Source organism: Sander vitreus, chromosome 1 (genome assembly GCF_031162955.1).
Source record: "Sander vitreus isolate 19-12246 chromosome 1, sanVit1, whole genome shotgun sequence".
Lineage (NCBI taxonomy): Eukaryota > Metazoa > Chordata > Actinopteri > Perciformes > Percidae > Sander > Sander vitreus.
This window is the reverse complement of record NC_135855.1, coordinates 5637727-5665621: the sequence shown is the minus strand read 5'-3', so window position 1 is coordinate 5665621 and position 27895 is coordinate 5637727. Positions and strand designations below refer to the sequence as shown.

Genomic DNA, 27895 nt, shown 5'->3' with positions numbered 1-27895 from the left:
AGTTGTAACCATCCATCCCCTCACTCACCCACAGGGCCAGGAGCAGCCACACCTACCAGGAAGTGTTAAGTGTAGTAACATGAGAGGCCACTAAAATGTTCATCACCCACTTTGTCCTGACAAAAGGCGTATAAGGAGGCTAAAAAAACAAAAAAAAAACAGCATGGAAGCATCTAGTCAAATAACAACCCTGAACAATGAAGTTTGGTGAACTATGGAAATGGTTTTCCCCAAAGTAGGTTTTTGATGAAAGGACTGCTTTCTATGAATGTCAGAGGATGCTGAGTGCAGCAGCAGCTGTTTGTAGCCTGTTTCTTTTTTCAGCTGCTAGATCAGACCATTACGCTGAGAAATGCAACGGCTTGATGCAATGCACATCGCGGTTAAACTAACTTACCGCTCAGCTCGGGTGCTGAGTTTTAATTAGGATGCCTCAGATGATGCACAAGCGCTGCTGGTCGTGTTGCTCCTCCTTGACATACTTCGATTCAAGAGTGTAAAGGGACTTCAACCGGAAACTAAACTTTTTTCTTCGAACTTTTTTTGTTGCTCTGAAGTAGAAGAGGAAAAAGGAGACGACCTCTTTATGTCAGTCACTTTATAAAGTGCACGGTTCCTTATTTTCTTCATTTACTACATGGGCTGTTGGGAATGTTACAGCTGCCGACCAACAGGGGAGAAGTAAACAGTTTCTGGCGAGGATAAGGGCGACGTCGAGGGATTTTAGGCTAGTCTACACTCACATAACGGATTTTGGTCCTTTATCATGGAAGATGTGAGTAGTCACTTCAGTCCCACCGTGTATGCTGCTTCGCTTTTTGTAGCAGTTTATGCCGTCTTTGCAATGTATGGCAGTAGTTTTGAGATAGTTTAATGAGAGTGAACTCTTCAGTAGGCATTCACTATGTGATGTAATAAACCTAGGGAGCAAAATAACGTTACTCGGCAAGGGCGCGACCATGTTATTAGAGCAAAGTTAGGGCCCATAGAATAGGTGGCAGTGCGAATTCGAACCTCTATTTTCGTGATACGTGTAATAGGCTAGTAGTTAGAGAAAGAAGTTAGTTTGAGAGTGTATGGCGATATCAGACTGTCTGCTGCAGTCATTCTAAAGTCTACATTATTTGGCACAAATTGCACCTGCCCACCTGTCAATGTGTTTCATCAACTTCTTGGACAGAGTCCACAAGAAACTTTAGCGACAACTGTAGAGAGCGGCGTACTCTGTTCAAAAAATATCCAATGTTATATTAGCGCTACGTGTGGATGTAAACATAACATTTAAAACAGAAATTCAGACGTTGTCTGAGTCAGATGTGTCCTTTCGTAAATTCGGCATTATTACAATCCCCATTTAGCACATACGTGAATTGCATTTCAACATTTAGTATTTGGTTACACACGCTTCACGGTTGATTTCGTCAGAGGAGGATTTGGAGAATAACATTTCTAAAGTTTGACATTTCACAAATGAAATATACCTAATGGATTTTACCTATGCCGAATCCGCTACGATAGGCAAATCGGTCAGAAAAAGTGTTAACTAAGGTTTAGTAACGTTTCCTGTGTTTATAATAACCAAGTCAATTGTGATTTGCCATGTTTATGAACGATGCTTGGCGTGCCGTTGTCAACAGGGTAAGAGAACAGTAAACTAACACTCGAAACAAGACTATTGTAACGAGATTTTGCAGTTTAATTTGTGGCATCTGATTCTTAAACATACACACATTGTACATAACCTACGTTAATGCAACAGTTTCTTAAACTGCATACCTCAATGGCAATTTGGTATTTTGAGGAAGCCAACTTTTTAGAAAAAGGAAGTCAAGTAGAGACATACTAGTATGTCACCTACAGTATGCAGGGAACTTGTTGCAAACATTTTCAAGCATGCTGGACTCCGCCCTTTGTTTGCAACACTGATAAAAATTTAGCTGCCTGCACTCCTCCATCCATATCTCTGATAATTAAATGCAGCTTTTCTTTATCTTTTACTTGCCTACTTTCGTAGAATCACTCTCCAGTCCAGACTGTAAAAGGCTATAACCCATGAAACCGCTACAACCCACATTTAACCTATATATAGGCCTACATTCTCCCCATTCTCACATGCATCTTCCACCATAATCAAAGTGTGTTGGCATGTAGTGTACACAGTGAGAATTATAACTGTGAATTAATCAAAATGAAGTGTTGAAGTCAACTGAAGGCTAAGTAGAGTTTAAGCTACACATACCATAGAACATATGTTTAAATAGTTTATACCAGGAAATACACCAGTCATATTTCTAGATTTGTAAGTGGTTCAGACAGGAACAGCAGAACCTCTAGGTCAGCATCATCGGGCTGGAGGTGTGATCGATGACTTAGTTCCAAAGGTTGCATCCTTCATTATTACTTTTTGCATGTATCAGTTCAGGATGTGTTTTGTGGTTTGGATGATATTGTCAGAATGGCAAATGACATGATTAAAGTGTATTATATGGCAGTATGTTTGATATATTGTTAAATAAGACAGATTTAATCATTTACTTTAAACCTCAGCATAATGTATGGACATTTTGTGATGTAAGAATATGACGTCCAGTGTGACTGGGGATTCCCAAAGGCCAGTAGGACTTAAACTGCCTGAAAAGGACCCAGTAGAACATGTCAGCGTATGTCAGCATTCAACACTGCTAAATGGAGTCTGTGAGGCTAGATGTATTATTGGGGAGTAGTGCTGTGAAGTCACACTGCAATTAAAATCAGGGTTTCCGAGGGGTCTTAAGAGGTCTTAAAAAAGTCTAAAATTTCAAAATCAGATTTGTAGGCCTTAAAAAGTCTTACATTCGCTGAAGTACTGTGTTCTAGGTCTGAAATCATTTTAAACAGGTCTTAATTTTCCTACGTTCATGTAACGCTATACCTCTAATAATTCTTTTTTTTTTGTTTCGTGGCGTTGTAGTTCTTTCTTTCGCTAGTCCAAATATAATTTCGCTGTATTAGGACTACAAATGAGACCCAACATGCAATTTATATTGCTGAATGTACCACAGACATAAAACTGATTTTATTCTTCAGCTATGAGGAAGTGCTAGTTTAGTGATACCCTTATTTAGGGCTTAGTTGGAAATGAAAAAGTTTCTGCTAAAAAAAAAAAAGAAATGAAAAGAGGAAATAAGAGTTTATTTATTCTGCAGTGAATACATTTGGTTCCTACAGAGGATGTCGGTGCTGGAATTTGATTGGTGCAATAATTGTTATGGTACACATGAAAACGCTTCCATTCCAGCAGACTGGCAGTCTGTAGGCAGGCGATGTAAAGGGACAGAGGTCTTAAATGGCTAACGGTACCTAAGCACCCCCTGCGTGGGCCTGTTGAAAGAAGACTGCATCAATAGCTGTGTTTCCATCGACTTGTCAATCAAATTATTTGAAGCCATTAAAGCCGGTAAAAGTGTGTTTCCATTCAGCGGCTTTAAAGCGAATAAAAACCTGTGCGTGATGACGTCACGCGCTGTTTTGAGATCTAATTGGTACATGGAATAGATTTGAGACATTTTAAGGTGTTTCCATTCATTTCTGCATTTGCGAACAAAGTTTGCTAGCCAAAGTGGATCGCGCCATCTACCTACAACTGATTAACATTGCACAAGTTGTAATAGTGCTTATGTGCCAGCTGATAGCAACATATCAGGCTATAATAAGACAACGACGCTATCAAAACATCGCAATGATGATGCACGTAAATGCCAGACTACAACGACTTTTGCTTTCTAAAATAGCCGTTATATTTTGTTCGGGAATTAAACAGAAAAAGTCTTGTTTCCACTTTTGTCTACTTATATCTGTCTTTGTTGACACCCGCCATGTCTGCAAAGAAAGCGGAAATGACCTAAAACGTCGTTTTATGGCGGGTTGCAACCATAAAAAAGCCTAAAACATAATCACAATTCATTAATTATTCGGCAAATAACATTTCCAGTGGCCAGGTTGGCTCAGTTGGTAGAGCAGGCGCACATATATAGAGGTGTATGCCTCGACGCAGAAGGTCTAGGGTTCGAGTCGGACCTGTGACAAATTCCTGCATATCTTTCACCTCTTATGTCTAGCTGTCCTATCAATTAAAGGCAGAAATGCCCAAAAAAATTACGTTTCCATTAGGCATTTTTCATTCGATGTTACTTAATTTGCATAAAAAACGTGTGGCTGGAGACATGGCTAATGTTAGCATGTCATACAGTAGTGTGATGTGATCCAGTGTAGCAAGCTGCCTGCCCAAAAGAAGATTTCAACCTCTTTTGAAAATAGAAAAATGTGCTCAATATGTGGTGTATAGTCTGTATTTTCTATATTGTTGTTTGGATATTGTTAGGGCCCGGGTTTGAATCTAACCTGCGGCCCTTTGCTGCGTGTCATCCCCTCTTTCTCTATCCACTGTCATTACATGTCATTTAGCTGACACTTTTATCCAAAGTGACTTCCAATTAAGTGCTTTCATCCCTGAAGGTGCAAACTCCAGACAACAAGTAGTAAGTGCAATTACATTAGCTTTAAGGGTGCAGTAGGTAAGACTTATAAAAAAACAATAAGCTAAGCAAAACTACAAAAACATTTTTTATCCGAGGTACAGTTGGAAGAGATGTGCCTTTAGCCTTCGGCAGAAGATGCGTAGGCTTTCGGCCGTCCTGATGTCAATGGGGAGCTCATTCCACCATTTAGGAGCCAGGACAGCAAACAGTCGGGATTCCGTTGAGTGATAAGTTGTCCCTCGCTGTGAGGGGGCAGCAAGCAGGTTGGCTGATGCAGAGCGGAGTGGGCGGGTTGGGGTATAGGGTTTGACCATGTCCTGGATGCGGACTGTCACTATCAAATAAAGGGAAAAGCCCCCGCCAAAAAAAGAAAGTCTTAGTCGACTAACACTCTTATGATTTTGTCGACTAATTGATTCGTTGATCTGTAAAACTAAAGTTTCTCCACAAAGGATCATGCAGAAGCACCACTTTAAATCTCGTGTTTACCAGAGATGTGCTCATACGTTTCTTGTAAAAAAATCATTCAGTTTGGAAAAAAAGCATTAAAATGACTAATGGACTAGAGAAATCTTAGTCGACTAAGACCAAAACAACCGATTAGTCGACTAATCGACTCATGGGGGGCAGCCCTAGATGTTGTACTCTCATATCTCAAGTAGGGCTGTGCAATTAATCGAAATTGAAATCGCAAAATGGACTAGTACAATATCCAAATCGCAGGGGGGCGCAATATTTAATAAAGGCAAAATATGTGTCAAACCATTCTGAATTAAGAAAAAAATCCTTGTTTGGTACAGATCCTCCCAAGAATCACACTATAACCTTTTGTTAATTTTTGGGATTTTAATATTTTTCAATGAAAATGAGAATAATGTTTCAAAAATGATCATTCCCTCCAATCGTTAATTATATCGCAATCGCAGTATCAGTCAAAATAATCACAATTAGATATTTTCCCTATATGGTGCAGCCCTACTCTAAAGCTGAACTGAAACTAGTGCTTGGTGTTTATGACTGGAAAGATTGTTGCCATGATCACTCGCTACTTGGCTCGCTGTCCATTGACAGCTGTTTGGCTCCGTTCCCTTTACTTACCCGTTCCCCTCCTCTCTACTTCACATTCGGCTTTATCTTCCTTATCTTTCAACCCTCAAAACCACTGGTGGACTCTCTGTGTCTCAGCTCTGAGTCATCCTTTTCTCGCCATCCCACTGACCCAGAGTGCATAGTGTGACGTGTTTGCCTGACCCATTCAGCAAAGAGGAAACAGACTGGCACATTATGTGTCAGGCAGAAAACAATTAACCCTCTCTCATAATCATCCTGCTATCCAGGCCTCTGCTACACAATGGCTGTGTGTGTGTGTGTGTGTGCGCGCATCGTCTTGCCGGGGCACCGCTGACAATTTCTGGGAAAGTGCTTTTATGGAAAAGAAAGAGTCCTCAATAGTGAATGCATGTGTGTGTTCTTAAATATGTGATAAAAAAGTACTCACAAGATTGAAAGTAAGTGGAAAATGCTCTTTTGGAAGACATTCAGTTCACTTCTACTTACTGCAAAACGGGTTAATTTAGGATTGCAGAAAAATAGGGAAGTAATGCTGTTGTTCGCCTCTTTGATACTTTGAAATGTCTTCTTATTTATTCTTCATAATATCAGTCACCGTCTCTGTCCATCTGCGTCCTACACACATATAGAGTTGCACCGCGGGAGGACTTACTTCAGGGTTCTGGAAGTAAAAGTCCTGTTCTTTTTTCTACTTAGACAATGCAAGGTGACTGACAGCTAGGATGGGCATGGAATTCCGGCTGAAACATCAGTACAAACAGTACAAGCCTGTGTACATAACTACAACTCCACAGTACATTTCAGTAAGAAGCAAAATCACTGAGCGTCAGATTATGTGCACCGAAGACTAAGAGTGTAAGTTAAAGGTTTCAACCTGGACCCTATTTCCCTATGTTTTTGTGTGTAAGTGATTGATAAGAACAACAATCTTTAACATTGGTCCAGTATTAGGTGTGAACGCTGTAACCGGCAGCCACAGACCAGGCTGCAATGTAATCCTATGGGGCAAATGTTCAGCGTCAGTTTGGTCCACTAAAAGTCTTAGATTATTATTCTAAGTGTCTGACAACATTATGGAAAGGATCCCTACAGAGAGAGGTTAGATTCAGTTTAACCAGAAACAGCTGTGAAGTCGCTAGCGCTAAACCCACCAGACTCCATTTAAAGAAACAATACTTTTAGCGTGCATATAGCCAACATATTTCCACATGTAAATCGGTAAGCTGTGTGTTTATTTCAACCAAAACTAGAGTTGTGATGGTTGGAAAAATGGAAAGACGACCAAAAGCGGCTTTTCATAGTTTTATTTAGTTTCTATTGACTTTGAATGAAGTGTATTTTACGATGCTAAAATTACTGTTTATTTACATGGAGTCTGGTGGCTTTAGCGAACGCAATTTCGTGGATGTTTTTATGTTTAAAAAAAGGATCTTATTTTTTAACATAAAGGTCGACCTCCTTAAAAATCCTTTCCATAATGTTGTCAGACACTTGAGCCTGCCAGTGGCAAAACGAGCACTTTTGTGAACGTAAACACATGCTGCACAATTGCCCTATTAACTAACTAACTGCTGACTGCAGTGATCTTACTTAATTCCGGACCAATGTCAAAGATTGTTGTTCCCATCAGTCACTTGGACACAAAAACATAGGGAAATAAGGTCCAGGTTTGGAAAACACGGCAGTTACCCTTTAAAGATTGTGCTGTTTAGAAACATAATTAGGACTACAACTGACGATTGTTGACATTATTGATTAAGCTGCCAATTGGTAACTTGATTAATCACTTTATTAATTGTCTATAAAATTGTCAAAAAGTCATTAAACGTCCCAGAGCCCAAAGTGATGTTGCTGAATTGCTTGTTTTTCAACTATGGTGCCATATTTTGGTTACCTTGCACGGCAGCTAGATTCTCCCGATATCACGAGATCACGCGAGAATTGCTGGATCACAAAATCACACGAAAACCCCTTCTGGTCAGGCTTCACGTAATGAGTTTGTGTCCAAAGCACTGTGGTTTGGACCAATTAGTATCCTGTGAGTAGCTACGGTCGTGGTTCAGGGGTGTGTGTGTGTGTGCTGGGCGACTGTTCGTTCAAAATAACAATGGCGGCTCCTAAAGAGGTTTCTTCATTGAGAGGAGCCAAGAATGGCACTGAAGGTCGCTCTTCTCCCGACTGGCTTGGCTAAGAGTACAATAGACAGCCGGTTTATCCAATAACCTGTGTTACAGCTCGGTGTAACAAACCATCTGGTGCATCAGGCAACGTTACAAACTCCAACACAAAACTTTGTTTAAATGCTTTAAGCAATTATTTAACAAATTAGAAATGTTCAACATAATACCCAGTAAAAGAGAGTCAGATAGTGTTGTGGGTGGGACTTTAAGTCAGACTCAGTGGTGAGTGAAACTGAAGCAGAGGGACAGACACAGAGCTGGAGCAGAGGCAAAGTAGCGCACTTTTTAATTTATTAACTTTAACTATCCAGGAGCCATTAAAATAACATTTTCAGGGTATTTGCAGTGTCTTTAAAAGTCTAAAAAAAGTCTAAAATTTCAAAATCAGGCCTGTTCTAGGTCTTAAATCATTTTAAACAGGTCTTAATTTTCCTACGTCCATGTAACGCTACCTCTAATGCTCATTGAAATGTTTTTATTTATTCCTTGGTGTTCTCTCTTTCGCTCATCCACATATAATTTGCTGTATATGTACAGATTATTATATACTCCATGTCGCTTTTATTCAATTTGAATATGTTTATTTAATTGCGAGTACATTTGTGACTCTGCATTTAGTTGTACTTTTATGTCGTGCTATAGGTCTTACATTTAATTTATAAAGGTCTTAAAAAGTCTTATATTTGACTTGGTAAAACATGCAGATACCCTGATTTTAGAACGGGACTTAACGGGGAAGAAGACAACACCAATATTCAGTCAGAGACCATTTATAGAAAATGGTTATATAGAGAAATTTGGCAGAAAATGCTTTGTTTTTCAGGGAGCTCTCAAACAACATATACGACCTTAACAAACTAACCCATAAAAACTTAGTTAAAACAACAATACGATAAATACAGCACATAATGTGGAGGTTGGGGGGTGGAGTAATAGTGAGAAGTGTCAAGCTCTATAGCAACTGCACTTTGGATATGATTGGATATAGAGCTGGGCGATATGGAGAAAATCAAATATCCCGATATTTTTGACCAAATACCTCGATGTCGATATTGTGGCGATATTGTAGGGTTGGTGCTTTCACAAAATATGCACACAATGAGATTTTTGATATAATAACTATGTGGGTAAACGCAAATAATACAGATAATAGAACAGCTAGAACAGTCTGGTGTTTTCAGAAAATGACAGCACTCTACTGTAATGCAGCCTTTAAAACCAGGAAAAGACAACACTTATCAGGATATTACGATATCCAAAATCTAAGACGACATCTAGCCTCATATATCAATATCGATACAATATTGATATATTGCCCAGCCCTAATTGGACATGACTAGTCAGCTGACAGCTACACAGCTGGTGATTGAACAAACAGCTGATGCCATGACTGACACTCTGCTTCATTAGTCTTGTCAGTTTTAGCCTTTTTTTTTATAAAATATGTCACCATATGTGGGAGGAAGCATTTGTGCATGCTATTTAAACTATTTTGTCTTATCAAGGACATTCTTTAATATTCTACTTTGTTGGGCAGTGACATTCCAAAAGAATTTGGTTACCAAAGCATAACACAGGAAGTGAGTCATGGTGATGGTGGCCTCTTGCTTTGTCCGTCTTCTTTGGGTGAGTTGCATTCATTTCACAGTCTGTTTACAAGGCTGCTTCTTCTAGAAAATAGAGCTGAAACAAATTTGGTCAATTAATTGATCAACATAAAATAGAATTGGAAACAATTTTGGACAGTCTAATTGTATCTAAAGTAAGAAGTGCCACATATTCTCAGGTTCCAGCATCTCCATTGTGAGGATTTGCTACTCCTAATGTTTTATAATAATAAACTGAATATCTTTGGACCGTTGCTGATAGTGCATGATAGTAGACATTTTGTTTTGTAGAGAGTGTAGTTAGTTTCACATTATTCACATATGTGAGTCCCGAATAAAGGCATTTCTAGTCTATCTATCTATCTATCTATCTATATATGATACCGTTTGTGTTCAGTGTCAACAGGCTATGTTAGACTTTTCTTGTGAGAGGAAGAACGTGGGTGTTACGTGTAACACCCATAACAACATTATAAAAAATAGATTTCCTCCCTGTTTGAGTAATCAATCTGTAAAAAAAAAACAAACAAAAAAAAACAGAGAAACACCACTGCTAACCTTTTGCACCACCATCACATGAGGTTACTTTTTTGGCCTATAATGTGAACCCTTTCACACAATTGTTGTGGCATTTTAGGCCTTTATTTGATAGGAGAGCTTAGACATCAAAGGGGAGAGAAAGGGTGAATGACATGCAGCAAAGGGCCGCAGCTCGGAATTGAACGTGCAGCCACTGCGGCGAGGACTGAGCCTGTGTACATGGGCTCTACCAGGTGAGCTATCCAGGCGCCCCAATGACATTTTTTCTACTGAGCTCTGTTGGTCAAGATGAGTCCAAGGAGTGTAGTCTGGTCCAGTTTTGCCAGTAAAGTACCATTTAGGATTTGGTTAAAAAGATACAATTAGAAAGTTTATCTAGTCTCCACCATAAGTGAAGGAAGCATTGGGGTGTCTTTTAAAAGCTGCAGGAGGTAGAATTTGAAAAGACGGCAACATTTGAAGTAGAGTGAGAGCTCTTCCTGCAGCTCTCCCTCCCCCGCTCTGTCCAGCCCCTCCCATCAGACGAGCGCGGGCATATACAGGCTTCAAACTGTTCCATTTACTAGCACTAAAAGTCTGATTTTTCATTGTGGGGTTAGCTCTAGCCAGGTTAGCCATTGTTAGCAATACCAGTTGATAACAACGCATTACGCTGCTTTTTGTGCATACAAACAGCGTAACAACATGTCCACAGATAGAAGTTGGACAGGACTGTGTGTACGACTGATTTAATAATTTAAATAAGACAGATGTGCTAATAAACTGTATATTACTACAGCTTTCACTGCTGTTGATGCACAGAGCAGCCGTGTTGGATTTTGAGCTTGGGGTTCTGCGAGGTTGTCCGACTTCCCAACTCGGAGTTCAGGGGGTGAGTTTCCGACTTTGACTTTTCCCTTAAGGCCCGGACACACAGAGCCAAAAATCGGCCGTTGGACAGTCTGGCGAGGTCAGTGACTCGAGTCTGTTCGGTGTGTTCCGTGCCGTCGTCCGTCCAGGGGGGCCGTCGTCCTTTATTTTGGCCGATTTGACATGTGTAATCGGCAGGGCGGGCACTGCCTGGTAGTCGGACTCAAATGACCCATCTGATTCTTTAGAGTGCTGACCTGGAAACGGGTAGCGGAGTGAGCGTGACTATCTCAAAGTCTGACGAAAATCTTTTAAACTGACCTTTGTCGATCTGAAATGAAGACAGATTCAGCAACTGCACGGCCTATTTCTCTCTTAAAATGTTTTCAGAAACACGTTTCAGTGAACTATTTTAGTACAATATGAGATCATATTCTGAACAAGCCGCCATGACAGTCTGTCTTTGAATTTCCGGAGAAACCAGACCCACGTGACACGTTCGTCCAATCAGCTGCCGGTTTTCATTTTTGGGCACTAAAACAGATTAGCTCCGCCTGCTGTTATGGAGACGTATTATCTCCGCTCCCTGGACAATAAACTGGACTACTTTTTTACACAGTTTCGTTCCTACAATATATGCACTGTATATATATTGATGACAATGAAGTCTCTTATCTAATAGTTTAGCCTTGAGTTAGCTGCAGCCCTGAGCCTTTGGCTACGGTAAACAGAAATCTTAGCGAGGGAACGTGCACAAGCATCTGCATTGGCAGAACAGCCAATAGGAATGCTCTCTCTCTCTGAAATGACCTGTGATTGGCCAAAGTCTCCCGTCACGGGCTAGATTACCTAAAGCCTTAAAACACCACCTGTGTCTGTGGTGTGATATGTAGAACTGATAAACATATAAGTAAGCAGGAGAGTTGCGTACATTGTGTACTTGTGTGCTTAGGAATCCCAATGCAGCCCTGTACAATGAGTAGGCCTGTATCTGTTTCTGATAGTAGGGCGTGGACAATTTCATGAACTCTGCAGTTATGTGTGGAACACCCCGGCCATTTATTGCAATACATCTGGCAGTGACAACACTGGCAGCAACGACGCAAAACAGGAAGTTAATCCTCACGATGGAGTCGAGCATCTTTGAATTAGTCTTTTTTCTGTGTAGCTTTCAGTAAGACGGAAGTGGTGACCTCAGTGATTACCCAGTAACTTGTGTTTCATTACCAGCAAACTAGCAAAAAAAACATGTATCCAGCCCCACTGTCTTCTCCCAGCTCGAGCAGTAAGCGGTTATTGAGGGGTAAAACGTGAGCTCCAGTGAGGCTTGTGGTGACTTCAAGCTGGGCCGGTCAGCATGAAAATCAATGAATACCAGATGCTCCCTGACCTAAAACTTCATCAGAAACACATGTCTGCTAAGGTGTGCCTCTTCTCCGAAACCCTGCGCTCTGTTTTCTCTTTCTCTTTTAAGACCCAGCTTGCATGAGATACCTTAGCTTTGGCCTAATGTCATTTTATAACTGCATTACCTCTTGTCTCTGCATGTTATTTCAAGCTGCACAATGGTAGATAACAGAACAGTTGACGTTTCAATGTCCCCCACAACACAGCAGATAGGACAGCTTTTAGATCGCACAAGCATGTGTGGGCAGTTTGGGGTAAAAGTGTCGGTTAGGTGTATGTTTCGGTGCAGAGCAGACTTCCTGTGTTAGTCCAAAATTGGAGTCCTTGACCTACTATGTGAAACAGAGCCATATTAGTCAGCTGAGCCCTGAGTAATGGAAATCTCTCACTTCTGCTCTGTTGCAAGGGTTTGATCTGATGAGTTCCACCTCGTCCCATCAATTCTTTCCATGTTCACCCATGTCAGAGGTCACTCTGTGCCCGAGGGTGCTTTTCTGGATCGCACAGTGAGGCTGGCTGCTTTGTCTTTATGTCATGAACTTATCCTAGTTGCACTATCCATAAAGTGGTTTTACAAAGTTAACTTTTTTTAATTTATTTTGCCCTTCTCGCTCTCGGTCTGGCATGTCTTTCCTCCACGCTTGGCGTTCCTTTCTTTGCAGCTGCACAGCTGTTTATCAAGTTGAGACACACTTGCAGTTACAGTGAAAGTGGAAAAACAGTTTAATGACCTCCCACCTAATCCCAAAAAAGAAAAAGGAAAAAAAGATATCCTGTGTGGAAGTTCCTCCAACAGAAACAAAGGCTGTGCATTTTGCAGACACCTGCATATTGTCTGGATGAAAAAATGAGTATCTGGGTTCACACAGAGCTTACTCCGCAAATCTATCTATCTACATATATATGCAAACAGTCTACATTTCACAGAGGTTGATAGCCCCGGTGTAGTCTGCTTGGATTCACAGCAGTTACCTTACAATGGGGACCAAGTTTCAGTGGGAAAATGATCAACACTTTCACTTCCATTTGGCGTTTGCAACTACATTAGCTTAAACTGGTTGCTGAAGTAAACACCAATCCATGCTTGTGTAAATGTACGTCTCACATTCAGCCATATTTGATGTAGTCTTGCATTGCCAGACCTTCCTACACAGCACTGCGGAGGAGGATGCGGCTAGTCCACACAGCATTCCGGGATGGGAGAAAAACGTGATCTGGTTAATTGGCATTTCTTTAAACCAACCACAATCGCCATAGGCGGTGCTAAGCGCCGGACGGAGCAACAGTGCCGCTACAAAATAGCCCCGGGAAGGAACTTGTTTTGGTGGAACATGTTTAAGTTCAAAAGATGCTTTTTAATCGTGCAACAGAAAACTCAGATTGGACAGATAGTCTAGCTAGTTGTCTGGATTTACCCTGCAGAGATCTGAGGAGCAGTTAACCATAGTCCTCAGAAATCCACCAGAGTTTAGAACGCCAACACAAAGGAAGAGGAAGGTGACGGACATCGGTCCGAAATGAGGGACATCCGGCGGCACTGGAGCAATCACGGAAGTGGAACGTTATATGAATCGATGTACTGTAGACTATATGTGATGATAATGATGAGCATAAGTAGAAGTTGGTTGGTTGGATAATTCCAAATAATTCAAACATACATTCAAAATTAGCAACCACATTTTTCTTTGCATCCTTCATTACCAGAACACACTGACATTGTTTTATATAAGTATGCACTTGCTGAACACAGCAGGCGCCAGTCTGTACCATTACAGTAAGTGTTTGAGTTCCCTTACATTTTGCTCACAGTTTCATTATTAATCCTCACAGTAGTGTGTGTTTTGTGTTGCTTAGCAGCTGCGCTGTTATGCTCTTTATTTAGTGCCCTGCTACTACCCTTTTTCTGGCTGCTTTGTTAACAGAAGTGACATGTTATCACTCACTACCCATCTGTGGACAAATAGTCATTGGACCAAACATGTAGGAAGCTAATGTGCAGAGCAAAGCTCAAAACAAATACTGCCCAAAAGGTGTAATAGTCTGTGGTGAGATGTGTCGGTGGCGCTGGGGGCAGAAATGAAACCGTCTGATAAAAAGTGAGAGCTGCTGCTCTTAACAGGCCTCAGCCCACGTTCGCTAAGACCAAATTAGTTTTGCAAAAGCACCCAATGTATGAGGAACTCGCTGCACAACCTCAATCTGAACTTAACGTGATGGCGGAGCCACATTTCTTCTTAGGAACATCACCATGTCTTACGTTATAGAACAGGGAGTGGTTGCAAGCAGTATTTCGTAAATAAGGAGCAACATCTGCTTAGAATGTAGGATATGATTGGTCACACTGCCCTAGAGCATAGGGGCATAGATATTATTTGATATTAAAGATGTAAATATTTTGCTGATTCTTTTATGGAAATAAATTGAACACATGAGTGTCAAAACAGGAAGAAGTCATTACATACTAGCTGATGTATTGCAGTCGGTATACTGTACTGTATATGTATATATGGGCCAGAATGGGACATTTGCTATTTATCATATTGGGGGGTCTGGGTGCCCTCCACCAGGGACATTTTGAGCGTCAAAGACTTAATTTCCTGCATTCTGATACACTTTTATCAACCAATTTACTGTGGAAATACCTTTATTTAGCCTATGCGAAGATAATAAAAAAAACACAGATGACAATTCTAAATATGTCATAAATATAATGGAAAGTACAGTATGTCGTTGCGTGTCATTGAGAATTTTTAAGTGGGTATATGGAAATCCAGGAGCTTTCTTAGTGGGTATACTGCGTATACCTGCGTATCACATAGACTACACCGCTGGCTGAAGTCTTACTAATAAGTTATTGAGAGTACTGTGTGGCACGCATATTCACTCAGCCGTAACATCATTTGTGTCCTGCAACAAACAAGAAATGTTACACCAGTAAGTCACTGCTGTCAGTGTACAGTGCAACACGCCGGTGGCATAAAACACCCATTGTTTTCCATGTAAGACCCATGGCTGGATAAACAAAATGGGCAGCTTTAGTAGGCAATTTCAAAGTGCTCATATTAGGCTTTTTTTGGGCTTTTTCCCTTTCCTTTATTGTGTTATATATCTTTTTGTGTGCGTTATAGGTTTACACTGTTCACAAACTGCTCCAAACAGCTCTATTGTAGACCAGCCTTTACTTCAGAGACAAACGTGGTCACTTTGTAACACACGTTATAATGCTCGCCTAGCTGCTAGCGTGGCACGCCCTCATACTCTGCTTCTGACTGGCTAGTAGTCCTTACCTAGCTACTGCGCATGTGCGACTCCCAACAAAGATGGTACAGAAGTGAGATGTCTCACTCTGTAGCTAAAACAGAGAGCTCAACACACAGGGTGAAAAGAGGAGCTGCAGCAATGTGCAGTACAACAAAAATATGGTGTTTTTTGAAAATTAAACCATGTAAACCTATTCTGGTACAACCTCTAAGTTTATATTGTGCTCAGGTGATGCATATTCCTAAATACATTTCGGGGGAGGTGGGGTCAATATGGAGCACAGAAGAACATCGATGGCATCTTCACAGGTTAATACAACAACGTATCAGGTTACACTGCTGTTCTATTTCCCAAAGTGTGTCGACTTTCCAGAGAAGCAGCAGTTTTATCACAATGGATTGGCACATCTGGGCTACTGTACATTGACGACTTCAGTATTTTGTCTGTGTGCTACGGGTGTTAAATGACGTAATACTAAAAGATAATGGCTGTTGATGAATTTGGATTATACAGATTTTACAATATCCTGGTATAGTTCACTATTTAATCAATACTTCAGTCCTTTTCTAGTACAGGTATACTCTGCAATACCACTTAGTAACAATGACAAACTGAAAGTGATAATAGCAGTCTGCACTCTGCCAGTACACTGGTGTGTGTGTTTGAGTGTGATTTCCTTCCTCTATCGTTGCAGGGTACAAAAGAGGACCCAGCCCAGAGTAAAGAGCCAAAGTTCCTGGGTAAGGCCGGCTGGGTGAAGAAGGCCCCCGGCAGGCTGCTGGCCAGCTATAAGGACCGATACATCCATGTGGAGAAGACAGAGATCGTGGTGTATGAAAATGAGGTACACTACTATTTCTGCCACAAGTTATGTCCCTAAGTTATCTATCTAAGTACTTTCACTACTGTATCATATTACTGCACCGTGTCATGTTACTGGTGGCTCTAGTCCAAACATATGTATAATACAATCGCATCATTGTTCAGAATATTAGAGCTGCAAAGATTAATCCATTAGTTGTCAACTATTACATGTATCACCAACTATTTTGATAATCGGTTTGAGTCATTTTTTTATGAAAAAAAAGTCTAAATTCTCTGATGTCAGCATGTTAAATGTGAATATGTTCTAGTAAACTGAATATCTGTGAGCTGTGGACAGAACAAGACATTTGAGGACGTCATCTTGGGCTTTGGGAAACACTGATCCACATTTTTCACCATTTTCTGACATTGTATAGACCAAACAACTAATCCATTCATCCAGAAACTAAATCGACAGATTAATCGACTATGAAAGTAATTGTTAGTCGCAGCCCAACAGACTATACAACTATATCAGGCTGAGTTTACAAGGACAATGCAGGAGTTGTTAGAAGAATGTTGATTTGTTGATATGAATAAAAAGCTAAAATACTAACTGAAATGACATAATTGGCAGATCATTTACTGGTGAATTTGTGTTGCAGGACCTGCAGAACTGCTTAGAGAGGCTTGACCTGGAAAACTACGATAAATGCCATGAACTAAAGAGCACCTTTAAGAGGAAGCACAGACTGATTCTGGTCCGATCACCCAAGACTGGAAATAAGGTGAGCTAAGAGATGCTTTGGGAGAAAGTTGAATTTTGTGTACATGCTACGGTAAGCAATCAAATAAGGCAGTATTTGAATAGAATTGGTGCGTTTGCTCACATACCATAGCTTTAGCTGTAGGGCTGGGTACTGATTTCCATACTTTTTAAGCACCTCTAAAGTATCGAGGATCGAAAAATGCCTCGTCATTCAATACCTAAGGAGTAAATCTCATCAGCTTCAGTGAGCCAATAAACATGCAGCATGCTTCTACCAAGATCTAATAATGTCTGTGATTGGCAGTCTAACGTTACACATGTTACACGCAGGAAAAACTCTACGTTACACAGAGACGGGGATCACATAGTAGGAGCTGAAAAAAAAAAAAATCTTTTTATTTATTTTTCAGCATAATGTTGAATTGTTGTGTAATGTTGTAATTTCTTTTTGTTAAAAGGGATTTTATAAAATTGGTATTGAAAAGAAGTATCATTCAGGAACCGGTATCGAAGTATCGGTATTGGTAGCAGTGTTGAAATATTTGAACAATACCCAGCCCTATTTAGCTGTCAGGTTTAAAGTACATTTCTTCAACAAATGGAGGATTAAGGTGTGAGCACAGAAAGCAAGACACTTGCTGATGGCCTCCAGGAGATCTGAATCAGACAGGTGGCTGGAGTGTGACTAAAGTACTTCATGGAATTTTGGGAGAAATGTATCTACCCTTTTTGATACTAATAGTATCAAATTAGACTAAATAGACTATTCCTGTGGCAGTTTATCTGAAGCGTGTCCATGTTCAAATCACATCTCAAAACTCACCTTTTTAGAGCTGCCTTCGATGTTTGAATAATGTGTGTGGATTTTTAATTTTTTTTTATATATATATATATATATTTTATTGATTCACAGTTGCAGTAAACAATACATCCACAGAGTCACATTTTCATTTTTCTATCCCACCCACCCCAGAGACCCTTACATCTTAATAACAACAGGTTAATGAACTCCAATCGGTTTTAGATAACAGTCCGTACTTGTGGAAAAATAATAAATAAATAAACAAATAAATAAAATAAATAATAATAATAATAATAATAGTAATAAAAATAAATAAGAGGATGTAACATAGGTTGTCTGCTGCCCGTGGAAGTCACATCTAAGGAGGCAAAAGCTATAACATTTTTCTGCAAAGATGTGGTCACAAGTTCATCAGGAGGCACCCCAAAAATAGCTATCTGTGGCGAAGGACTAACAGATATACCTAGAATGTCAGAAATAGATTTAAAAAATGATTGCCAATATTTAGACAATTTAGAGCATATCCAGAACATGTGTGTCAGATTGCGAGGCGTCTGAGAGCATCTGTCACAAGCTTCAGTAGTCCCATCTGGATAAAGTTTGAAGAGTTTATCTTCGCTATAGTGCAGTCTAAAGAGTACTTTAAATTGGATAACAGAGAGTCTGGCACAGCTAGAGGAGGAGTTAACAGCTTCCAACGCTTTTTTCCATAGAGCATCCGAAATGCTCATCTGGAGTTCGGTTTCCCAGTCGGCTCTGCTCTCATTTGCAGATCAAGAATCATTTGTTGGTGATACGAGATTATAGATAAATGATACATGGCCCTTAGGCAAAGATTTAGCCTGAAGTACTAAGTCTATACTGCTGAGGGGTGGGGCTTGGGGGAACTGAGGAGAGTAGGTTCGTGCAAAGTCACGAAGTTGAAAGAAGTGAAAAAAGTCTGTATTACCTAGTCCAAAGGTTGAGCGTAGTTGGTTGAAACTGGCAAACCGTCCGTCTATGTACAAGTCTCCCAGGCCTTTCTTTTCCAGAGCTACAAAGCGCGAGTCAATCTTGGCTGGAACAAATAAGTGATTGTTAAAAAGAGGTGTAGTTAGGGGAATGGAGAGCCATCCAAACTGTTTCCTGATTTGAGCCCACATTTTTTATGTATTAGTTACAATGGGGTTGGATGTGAAATTTGCAAGAGAAAGGGGGACGGTGCCACATACTAGCGCCTGGAGGGACGTGGAGCAACTGGCAAAAAATTTTGTGCGTTGGCCGCCCAATAGTAGCCAAGGAGGGTTGGGTAATCCCAGGCCACCCAATGATCTGCTTCTCTGGAGTAAGGATTTATTTGCTCTGGCCCGTTTACCTGCCCAAATGAACGTGGATATGATACTGTTAATAAGATTGAAAAATAATCGAGGGAGGTAGATTGGTAAGCATTGAAAAAGGTAAAAGGTACCGTGGTAAGATATTCATTTTTACTGTTTGCACTCTGCCCGCCAAAGACAGTGGTAAACGGTTCCATTTTTGAAGATCTTGTTTGACTGCTGCCGTCAGTTCCGTTCTTTCAGTGTGCACATAGATCGTGTGACCATTATTCCTAGGTAATTTATGCCCACCACAGCGGTCTTGAATGGCATGAGATGAGTTGGAGTGTGTGGATTTTTTATTATGTGGATTTCTTTTTACAACTGAGTGTTGAAAAAAAAGAAGAGTATATTATTATGAAGAATGACAATATTTATTTGCCCGGTGGCCAGAATCATGACAAATGCTACTGTTGCTCTGCGTCTGCTGGATGTGTACGCAGGCAGCTGTTTGCCAACATGCCAACTTTTTGAGGTCATAATATGTCACTGTTACTTTCACAGCTTGGTCAACTTTGTCTAAGGTACCCAAAAAAAAAAATTAGTTTTTTGGTTAAAAAAGTTAATCCGGCTTTAGTAGCCACAGGCACCTAAATCTCTCCATCTCCTCCCTCTATAAGACTGATGTGCAATAAACATCAAGAACTGAAAGTACAATAACCTTATATATGCAAATAGTGCCACCATTACAAAATGTAATCTAAAAGTAGGGATTTTGCTATAGTGCAAAAAGGGAGGGAGGGGTTAGATAGGGGTGTGTGTGTGTGTGTGTGTGTGTGTGTGTGAAATGGAGAGAGAGATACACATAGATTTCACAAACACACTGTGTGAGCAGTGGCCGGGCCGAGCAGTGAGTCAGACACCAGTGTGCACAGATGGGACTGAGTCTGCAACACACAGCGTCTTCTAGACTTGAGCTTTGCCTGGACATGCTGCTGTCTTCACTGATTTGTTGGCGTTTTAGGCTGCTAGATATGAGGAAAATATGCGATATGGGTTAACGTTGCTGAATAACGTGATAACAATATTACTTGCGATAAATAAACAGATATGAAAGTAGAATAGAATACTTTTACATCCCCATAGGGAAATTCAGATGTCCAGCTCAAAGAAGCAACCACATTTCCACTCTAAAAGCTCTCAGTTCTGCCTTTCTGCTGCTTTCGGTATTCTGCTAAAATACAGCAAATTGCTTGTTGAATTTAAAACAGAAATGAATAATGCACCAGGTTAATGTTCACATTAAGAATTGTCATTAAATGTTAAATGTTGGGATTTTATTAATCAATATTAGATCACTCAAACAAAGATTTTAATTGGAGAATTGATTACTTCAAGCCAGCCCTACTATGGAGCTACTATTTCTACTTTTTCTGAGTTGGTCCCGTTTCTTTTTTTTGGCAGCCTTATGAAAGCTGCGATTAAACCTAAGTGTTTTGGTATCCATTGTCTTTGTCATTTTCTGTATAAAGGGAAGTAAAAAACAAAAAAGGTAAATGTTACACAAGATTGTTTTGCGAGTTGAAATAACATAATTTAATATTTCCTATTTGTGAAACTCAGAGTTCCTGAATCCGTGGGTAGTTTGTAGTCTATAGTGCTGGTTCAGTGTGAATGAAGTGGGCGGGGAGGGGGGGGTCTGAACAGCTACTTGGCTGCCTCTTGCTTTCTCCGGGGTAACCCTCTGCAGCTCTGGCTCTGCGTGGCGGAACGGTTTTATTAAAGCAGCCCAGCAGCAGCATGTCTCACAACCAACCAACCAACCAACCAACCTGTGGCTGCTTTTCCACAGTTAAGATAGTTAAGATAGTCCGAAAAAGTTAGAAGTTTGAAGAGGTGATGGATGAGTTCTTCTGATTTAAAAGAAAAAGAGTTTGGAGAAAGGAAACAACTTTGATCATCAACCTTATTTTGTGATGACTATTCTGACCGCTTCAGTTGGTTCCCTGCCATTATAAGGTGCAGCACCCAATACGTTTTGGGCACCACCTAAGCTAAATGAACATTCATCACAACCCCAACCGGCGCCGTCAGACACCGCCTACCAAGAGCCTGGGTCTGTCCGAGGTTTCTTCCTAAAAGGGAGTTTTTCCTCGCCACTGTCGCAATAGCTACTGCTAATGCTTGCTCTTGAGGCAATCACTAATAGTTGGGGCTTTGTAAATTACAGTGTGTGGTCTAGACCTACTCTATCTGTAAAGTGTCTCGAGATAACTCTTGCTATGATTTGTGTCAGGATCTGTCGCAAGGTAGGCAAGGCTTGGACCCAGATGCAGTTTACAGAGATTTATTAATGGACAAGCAAACAGTTACTGGAAGCAATAATCCATAGAGCTAGGAAATCCACGACAGGGAACTCAAATACACACAGAACGCACAGCAAACATCACAAGCAACAGAACGTACAATGAGCCAACAAGAGACAAAGACAGAACAGGAACTAAATACACCAGGTAATGAACACTAACAAGGGACAGGTGATACAACAGGTGGAACAAATCAGGGTGGGGCAGAACAATCAAAAAGGTGGGAAACAAACAAAGACAGGAAGTAAGCCAGACAAGGGAGACAAGACAGACTACAAAATAAAACAGGAAACAGAACATAACAGAAAAACAAGACTACCACAATAAGAAGGAACAAAATACCAAAACCCTGACAATTTGATACTATAAATAAAATGTAATTGAATTGAAAAACTAAATTAAACATCTAATGATTGTAGTTGGTCCTCAGTGGACTTCTTTAGCAAGTTTTGTATTTAAAGGTGCAGTAGGTAAGACTTATTAAACTAACTTCCCGTCATATTTGCTGAAACTGACCCAACGTTCCAGTAGAACTACATGAAGCAGGTCATTTGAAAAATAAATCCAGCTCCTCTGGCTCCACCTACAGCCTGTAGTTCTCCCTGTTCAGATGCACCAATCAGGGCCAGGGGGGGGGGGTGTCTAACTGCGTGTCAATCACTGCTCAGGCACACGCATTCATTCTCCCTTGTGGGGGGGAGGGGCTTAGGAGACCGTTTTGGGCTTTAGCGGAAAGGGGGGGAGGGACTGAGACGTTGTCGATGTTCACATTTTTTGGCTGAGTCCTGGATCTTCGCAATCCTACCTACGGCACCTTTAAGCTTTTTGAGTGTTATTTATTATCTGCTCTAGCTTTTCCAATGCTTTAGACACAGATGTGATAAAAACTTAACATGTTCTTGAGGGAGGACCCCTAAACCACCCCGTCAAATACTTGCACCTAAGTCTTCCACAAACCAAACAGCTGACACTGCTTTACGTAGCTAAAAAAAACTCTAGAGCTAGACCTGTGATTTGTTTTGTTTGGTTATTTCTTGTTTGTAGACTGTTTAATGGTCTTGTTGATCTGTTCAGATTATTTTGTTCTTCGTTAAAGGGTTGACTTTCTTCAAGCCGACCAAGTTAAAATATGGACCCGGAAAAGTTCTCAACTTCTTCCTACCCCTTTAGAACATGAACGCTATTATTTGAGTTGCTTATTTGTTGCCTATGTTGCTGAGGATCCCATTTGTTATTCTTTTGTTTTTATTGTTTTTGTTCTGAAGATTTTCTCATACACCTTTTTTTTAATTTTTTTTTATTGCTTATTAGTTTTGCTTTGTGTTTGTATTTTCTTAACATGTTAAACATGTATACTGTAAATTGACTAAAAAACAAATGTGACTGACAGGTCCATGATGTGAAGTTTCAAGCTCAGACTGCAGAGGAGAAGGAGGCTTGGATTAAAGCTCTGATCGACGGCATCAATCGAGCGAGGAACAAAGTCTTTGATGAGGTAAACATCTGTGTCATGGCCACACAGAATCATCAGTGTCTCCCTCTTTCAGTCAGTGACATCCTCGCTGAGTTTGTGTACACGCGTTTAGCTATTAAAAGCTCAAACGGATTCAGTGGCAGAGTGAATGAATGGGTTTAATGTTTTCACAGGTGACGGTGGATGAAAGCAGTAATTTAGAGCATGTTACTCGGACAAGGCCTAAAGGGAACCGTAACCGGCGGCCACCGACCAGGATACACATGAAAGAGGTTTGTGTGTGTGTGTGTGTGTGTGTGTGTTAATGTGAGAAGCCATTCGTGTGTGTGTGTGTGTGTGTGTGTGTGTGTGTGTGTGTGTGTGTGTGTGTGTAAGAAGACACTGTGTGGTTAGCTCTGCAGCTCAGAGTTTCTTGTTCTTCTCGTTTGGATTGTTTCCTTTTGGTTCACGCATGCACGCACACACGCGCGCACAGAAGGTATGAATGTGTTAGCGTCTGCTAAATGACTAAACCAAACCATTCCTGTTGATAATTTTGTGCCAGATTGATATTTTTATACAGTAGCTCACATAAATTATTTTCTTTTGGTTCTGAATTTAAAAGCTCAAGACCGCTCAAGAAATTCTAATAACAGTTATTACTGTTACTGTCTGTGTATACTAAGTGTATTTAAAATAATATATTTTTGATTACTACTCCACACTTCCATGTTTACTTGATGTCTTGACCATTTCTGGATAATGTACATTTCCACATATTCACTAATTAATTTACATCACTTCTACTTTGCTTTACTTTGTCTTTTGACTGCTGTTAAGCTACTGTCAACCAAAGTCAAGACATTCATAATCACTTCCCTTTCTGGTAGACTTTTATTGTGAAACATCTGTGCAGGAAGTGGTGACTTTCATTGACAGCAGCTTAACGGCAACATTGAAATGATTGGAACAAATCTGGGAATGGAAACTATTTCTGTTCAAAAAGAAAAATGTAGGATTAGGGCCACGTGAAATTGATGAATTGAGTTTTAAGGTTTAAAGTCAGAATTCTATTTTTCTTCATAATTTGGTCAGGAATAAAAGTCAGAATTCTAAGATTATTTCTAATAAGAATCTCAGAAGAGAAGATGATCTCAGAATTCTGACTCTAAACATAAAGAACTCAAATATTGTTTCACATGTGGCCCTAATCCTCCTCCGTATGAGTACGACATGACAATTCCCAGCCTTTTTTTTTAATTTTTTAATTTTTTATTATTAGCAACCAGCCCATATGTTTGTGTAACATAACACACTTGGTATATTGGCTTTTAATTTAATTAAATGTCTCGTCTGTGTGATATCTTTTTTTCCTCTAGGTGGCTGATGTGTCATCTGATGGTATCCTGCGTTTGGATCTTGATCTTGATAATGCTTTAATGCCTAATGGGACCCATCATGCCAGTGTTGATGGCACTGAAAGCCCAAAAGAGGCACTCAAAGTCCCAACTCCTCCGTCCAACACCGGTGAAGCTGCGGAGCAACAGTCAGGGGCAAGTGCTGAAGAGGAAGCTCACACTGAGCCGGAAGTCAGCACCCAGAAAAAGGTCATCAAACCTCCCATGCCCCCTACCAAAGAGGATAAGCCCAGTTCAACACCTGAGGAGGAACTGGATAAGGATGATGGCCCAGAGAAAAAGGTCTGTGAAATGCTAAATAACCAGGGTGCGATTTGTAAAAAAACAAACAAAAGAGGGGGTAAATGTTGTGTAAAATAATCTCAAAATGAAATAGCACAACGTGGTGGTAATTCAGCAGAGGCAGGGATATGTAGACCAGAAAAGGGGGAAATCCCACGCAACCCCCACAGCAAATCACACCCTGAAAATAACCCTTACAATGCAGTGCAGAAATATTTGTGTATGTCTTTCTGTTTGGATGAAATGGTTCCTTAACATATTATGTCATGCTTTTTAAGGTCCTGGGGCCTATGCCTCCATGTAAAGAAGCAAAGCCCTGTGCCTCGCCTTTTGAAGAAGCTCCAGAGGAGACCAAAGCTGAGAAGAAGACAGGTCCACCACCAACCCCTCCCAACAAACCCAGCTCCAGCAGCTCCATAGGCAACCTCGCAGAGGCCCCACAGACCAGGCCAAACTCCCACCCTCCTACCCCTCCATCCAAAGAGCAGAAACCCTCCCATCCTGCTGTAGAGCCAGACCAAGAGGTCCAAGGCACGGCTGAAGAAAATGAGGAGAAGGAAGACGTCGATAAGGAGGAGGCGACAGGAACAGCTGTGGAAACAGATGAGGCAGACCAGTCTATTTCTAAAGAAGCTCTACCCAGCGTCAGAGATGATAAACCTGAGAGTCCCAGCGACAGGTCCCAAGGACAGGTTTCTGAAGAAGAATCAGAAGAAACTATAAGTAGTGGTATTAACGAAGCATCCGACAATGAGCCACTCAGAAAGAGCCCCAGTCCTCTTCTAACCCACAAGAAGAAGCCTGAGAAAGCTGTTCAGCCCGACACGCAACACGCAGACGACAGCACAACTATAACGCAGACTAACGAGGGACAGGACCCTGCTGCATTACCGCAAACAGCCTCACGTACCTCAGCCAGTTCTCCTCCAGCAGAGGAGGCACCACCCAAGAGGGAAGTCCCGCTAATGGCTGTCTCTTCGAATGACCCGGTCAACGACAGCCTCAGCCTGAGTCCGCTGCTCTGTCACTTGCCCGGGGAGAAGAAAAAGAAGACGGAGGAGAAGTCTGTAGACAGCGGTCAGCACTCGGACGCCGACAGCGAAGGCTCCGGGAGTGAAGACACGCTGGTGGCTTCCACGGCCACGTTGAGAGGAAGCCAAGCTGGTCTGGATGTGTTTGACGCCAGCAAGGGCAACATTCAGATCCCTGTTAGTTTCAGGCTGACACAGACCCGAGCCAAGCCTCAGGTTAGACCAAAGGTCTTTCCCCATCGGCGCTCACAGCCTCCCACTCCTGCTCTCAAACCCTCAATCAAGGTCCGGTCCGCCTCCATCGGAGATCTGCTGTCTGATTCTCCAGTGTGTATTCAGGCGAGTCCGCATACTAGAGCTAGGGCTGGAGACGCCGGGGCTCCTCGTGATGATGTCATGGAACTTGAGACTGAAGTGGCGCTGGAGATGGAAAAGACGAGCGAGCTCCTGAGCAGAGTGTCCCAGTCCCAGGGGGGAGGTGGCGGCGAGGGCATGCCAGAGGATCTGCTGGTCAGGGCCATGGAGAAGCTGAAGACGGCCGACCATGTCCTGAGGGAAGTCAATAAACTGAAACTTGTAAAGAGCCCAAGCATCAGGAAGAGCTGGTGAATGGCAGTCATCGCAGGTTGACTTGGAATTGACCATTCGCTAAACCCCTCCCCTGAACAGTGATTGTCCAATCATAGCTTAGCAACCCTTAAATAGGCACAGCAAGCCTGTCAAGCTTTGGATTTTCATACTGTACGGTTTGCGTGATATTCGGTTAGGGTTGCCACCGGTCCCTTAAAATACGGAATTGTCCCGTATTTCAAAATAAAATAGTGCGTCCCATTCATGTAGAAGCCACGAGTCCGTATGAAATCAATGAGCGTGCGTGATCACGGAAGGCTTGTATCATGTGGACACGCCGACAGTGATGTTGTCATTACTTAGAATTGCTCATGGGGGCGACAGAAACTACGCACTATAGCTTAAAAAGTGTTTCATACTGTTTAAACGGAGACGGCGTTTTCGAACAACTTGCTGAGCTAACGATAGCCTGCTTAGCTAGCTGATATAATCTGCCTGCGACGGCGGGCAAAATTAACGGTTGCCGTCAAGAAATGAGAAGTCTTCCTCTGACTGAAATCAAAGCCTGACAGGTGTAGCAATAATAACGGGTCAGGGTTTAGCAAACGGCCATATGATGGACTTGGGCAGAATGACAGAAATCTCGTATTTTTTTTAAGGTTATGCAGCACATGCAACTGTTCGCTCATAATTAACTAAGTGCAATTATTTCTGTAGCTGAAGGTAATGCTTAATGTTCTACTGTGTATTGTTTATTTCTTGTTATATATGAAATACTGGGACATTTTTAAGAAGGATTACTTGAAAGTTAATAAGAGAATTAATAATATAATGACTTAGCAGTACTGCCGAGACATGCAATGAGAACGTGCAAAAAAGTACTCATAAGTGTTAATACCAACTGTTTTAATAGTTTAATCTTCTTTGTGGATTCAAGGGCCCTTTTTAAAAAAAAATATTTTAGATACTATGTTTTTGCTGGCAGTTTATATGAGGGAATTTATATTTTACATACCTTAAACTTTTACTACGCCATGTTCTGTTTTGTGTTGATGAGGAAGGATGTACCGACCTAGCACAGGAGCTTCCTGAAAGGAATCTTTTCAGACTAATCATGTAATTAAAGCTAAATGAAAAACTGTTACTCCACAATGATTCCAGTTTTGATATTAATGTTGTTAAGTTTTTCATACTCATATTGTACATAGCACAGAACAAAGAGCTTGTAGCAGCCCCTTTGGCTCTCACTAACCCCTCTTTTACAGTTTAACTTTACATTCATTTGATTATATGAGGGGTAGTTAGTGATTTTTCTCGCAATTCGAATCATGAACTCTGAAGAATTTCCCCCTTTTTGTGTCCAATGCTTTGTTAAAAGATGTGATATAGTGTTTAAAACTATTTTATGTCATGTCATTTAGAGTAGGCAAGAATATTTTCTAACATTAGATATACTTTTTGTACTCTTTGGTTAAATGTGCTGTTGGCCAAATAAACAAAGGGAAACTATTTGTTTACGTTGTGTGTCTTTAATACAGTCAACAGAAAATGTACAACAATTTTGAAAATCAATGAATTCTTTGTTTAAAAACTATTTTTTCAAGCAAAAATGGCAACATTTGCTAGTGTAAACATAAACTTGGGCTTATCAAAATCGTGAGAGGCATTTTATA

At 40.9% G+C, this 27895-nt stretch overlaps 1 protein-coding gene across 1 annotated transcript; it reads left to right on the top strand.

Moving 5' to 3' along the window:
• Positions 1-398: 398 nt before the first annotated feature.
• On the top strand, positions 399-27731 carry plekho2 (pleckstrin homology domain containing, family O member 2). The gene is made up of 7 exons (XM_078252917.1): positions 399-775; positions 16127-16276; positions 16902-17024; positions 22859-22963; positions 23116-23214; positions 24301-24621; positions 24900-27731. Exons 1-7 carry the CDS (start codon positions 767-769, stop codon positions 26259-26261), a joined length of 2169 nt encoding a protein of 722 aa, XP_078109043.1. The 5' UTR covers positions 399-766; the 3' UTR covers positions 26262-27731.
• Positions 27732-27895: the final 164 nt, after the last annotated feature.

Bases quoted from the DNA above. Each gene is read 5' to 3' on its own strand.
- plekho2 (XM_078252917.1), top strand. The intron at 16,277-16,901 runs GTACACTACTAT...TTTGTGTTGCAG, and splicing joins TCGTGGTGTATGAAAATGAG to GACCTGCAGAACTGCTTAGA. The intron at 17,025-22,858 runs GTGAGCTAAGAG...TGTGACTGACAG, and splicing joins CACCCAAGACTGGAAATAAG to GTCCATGATGTGAAGTTTCA.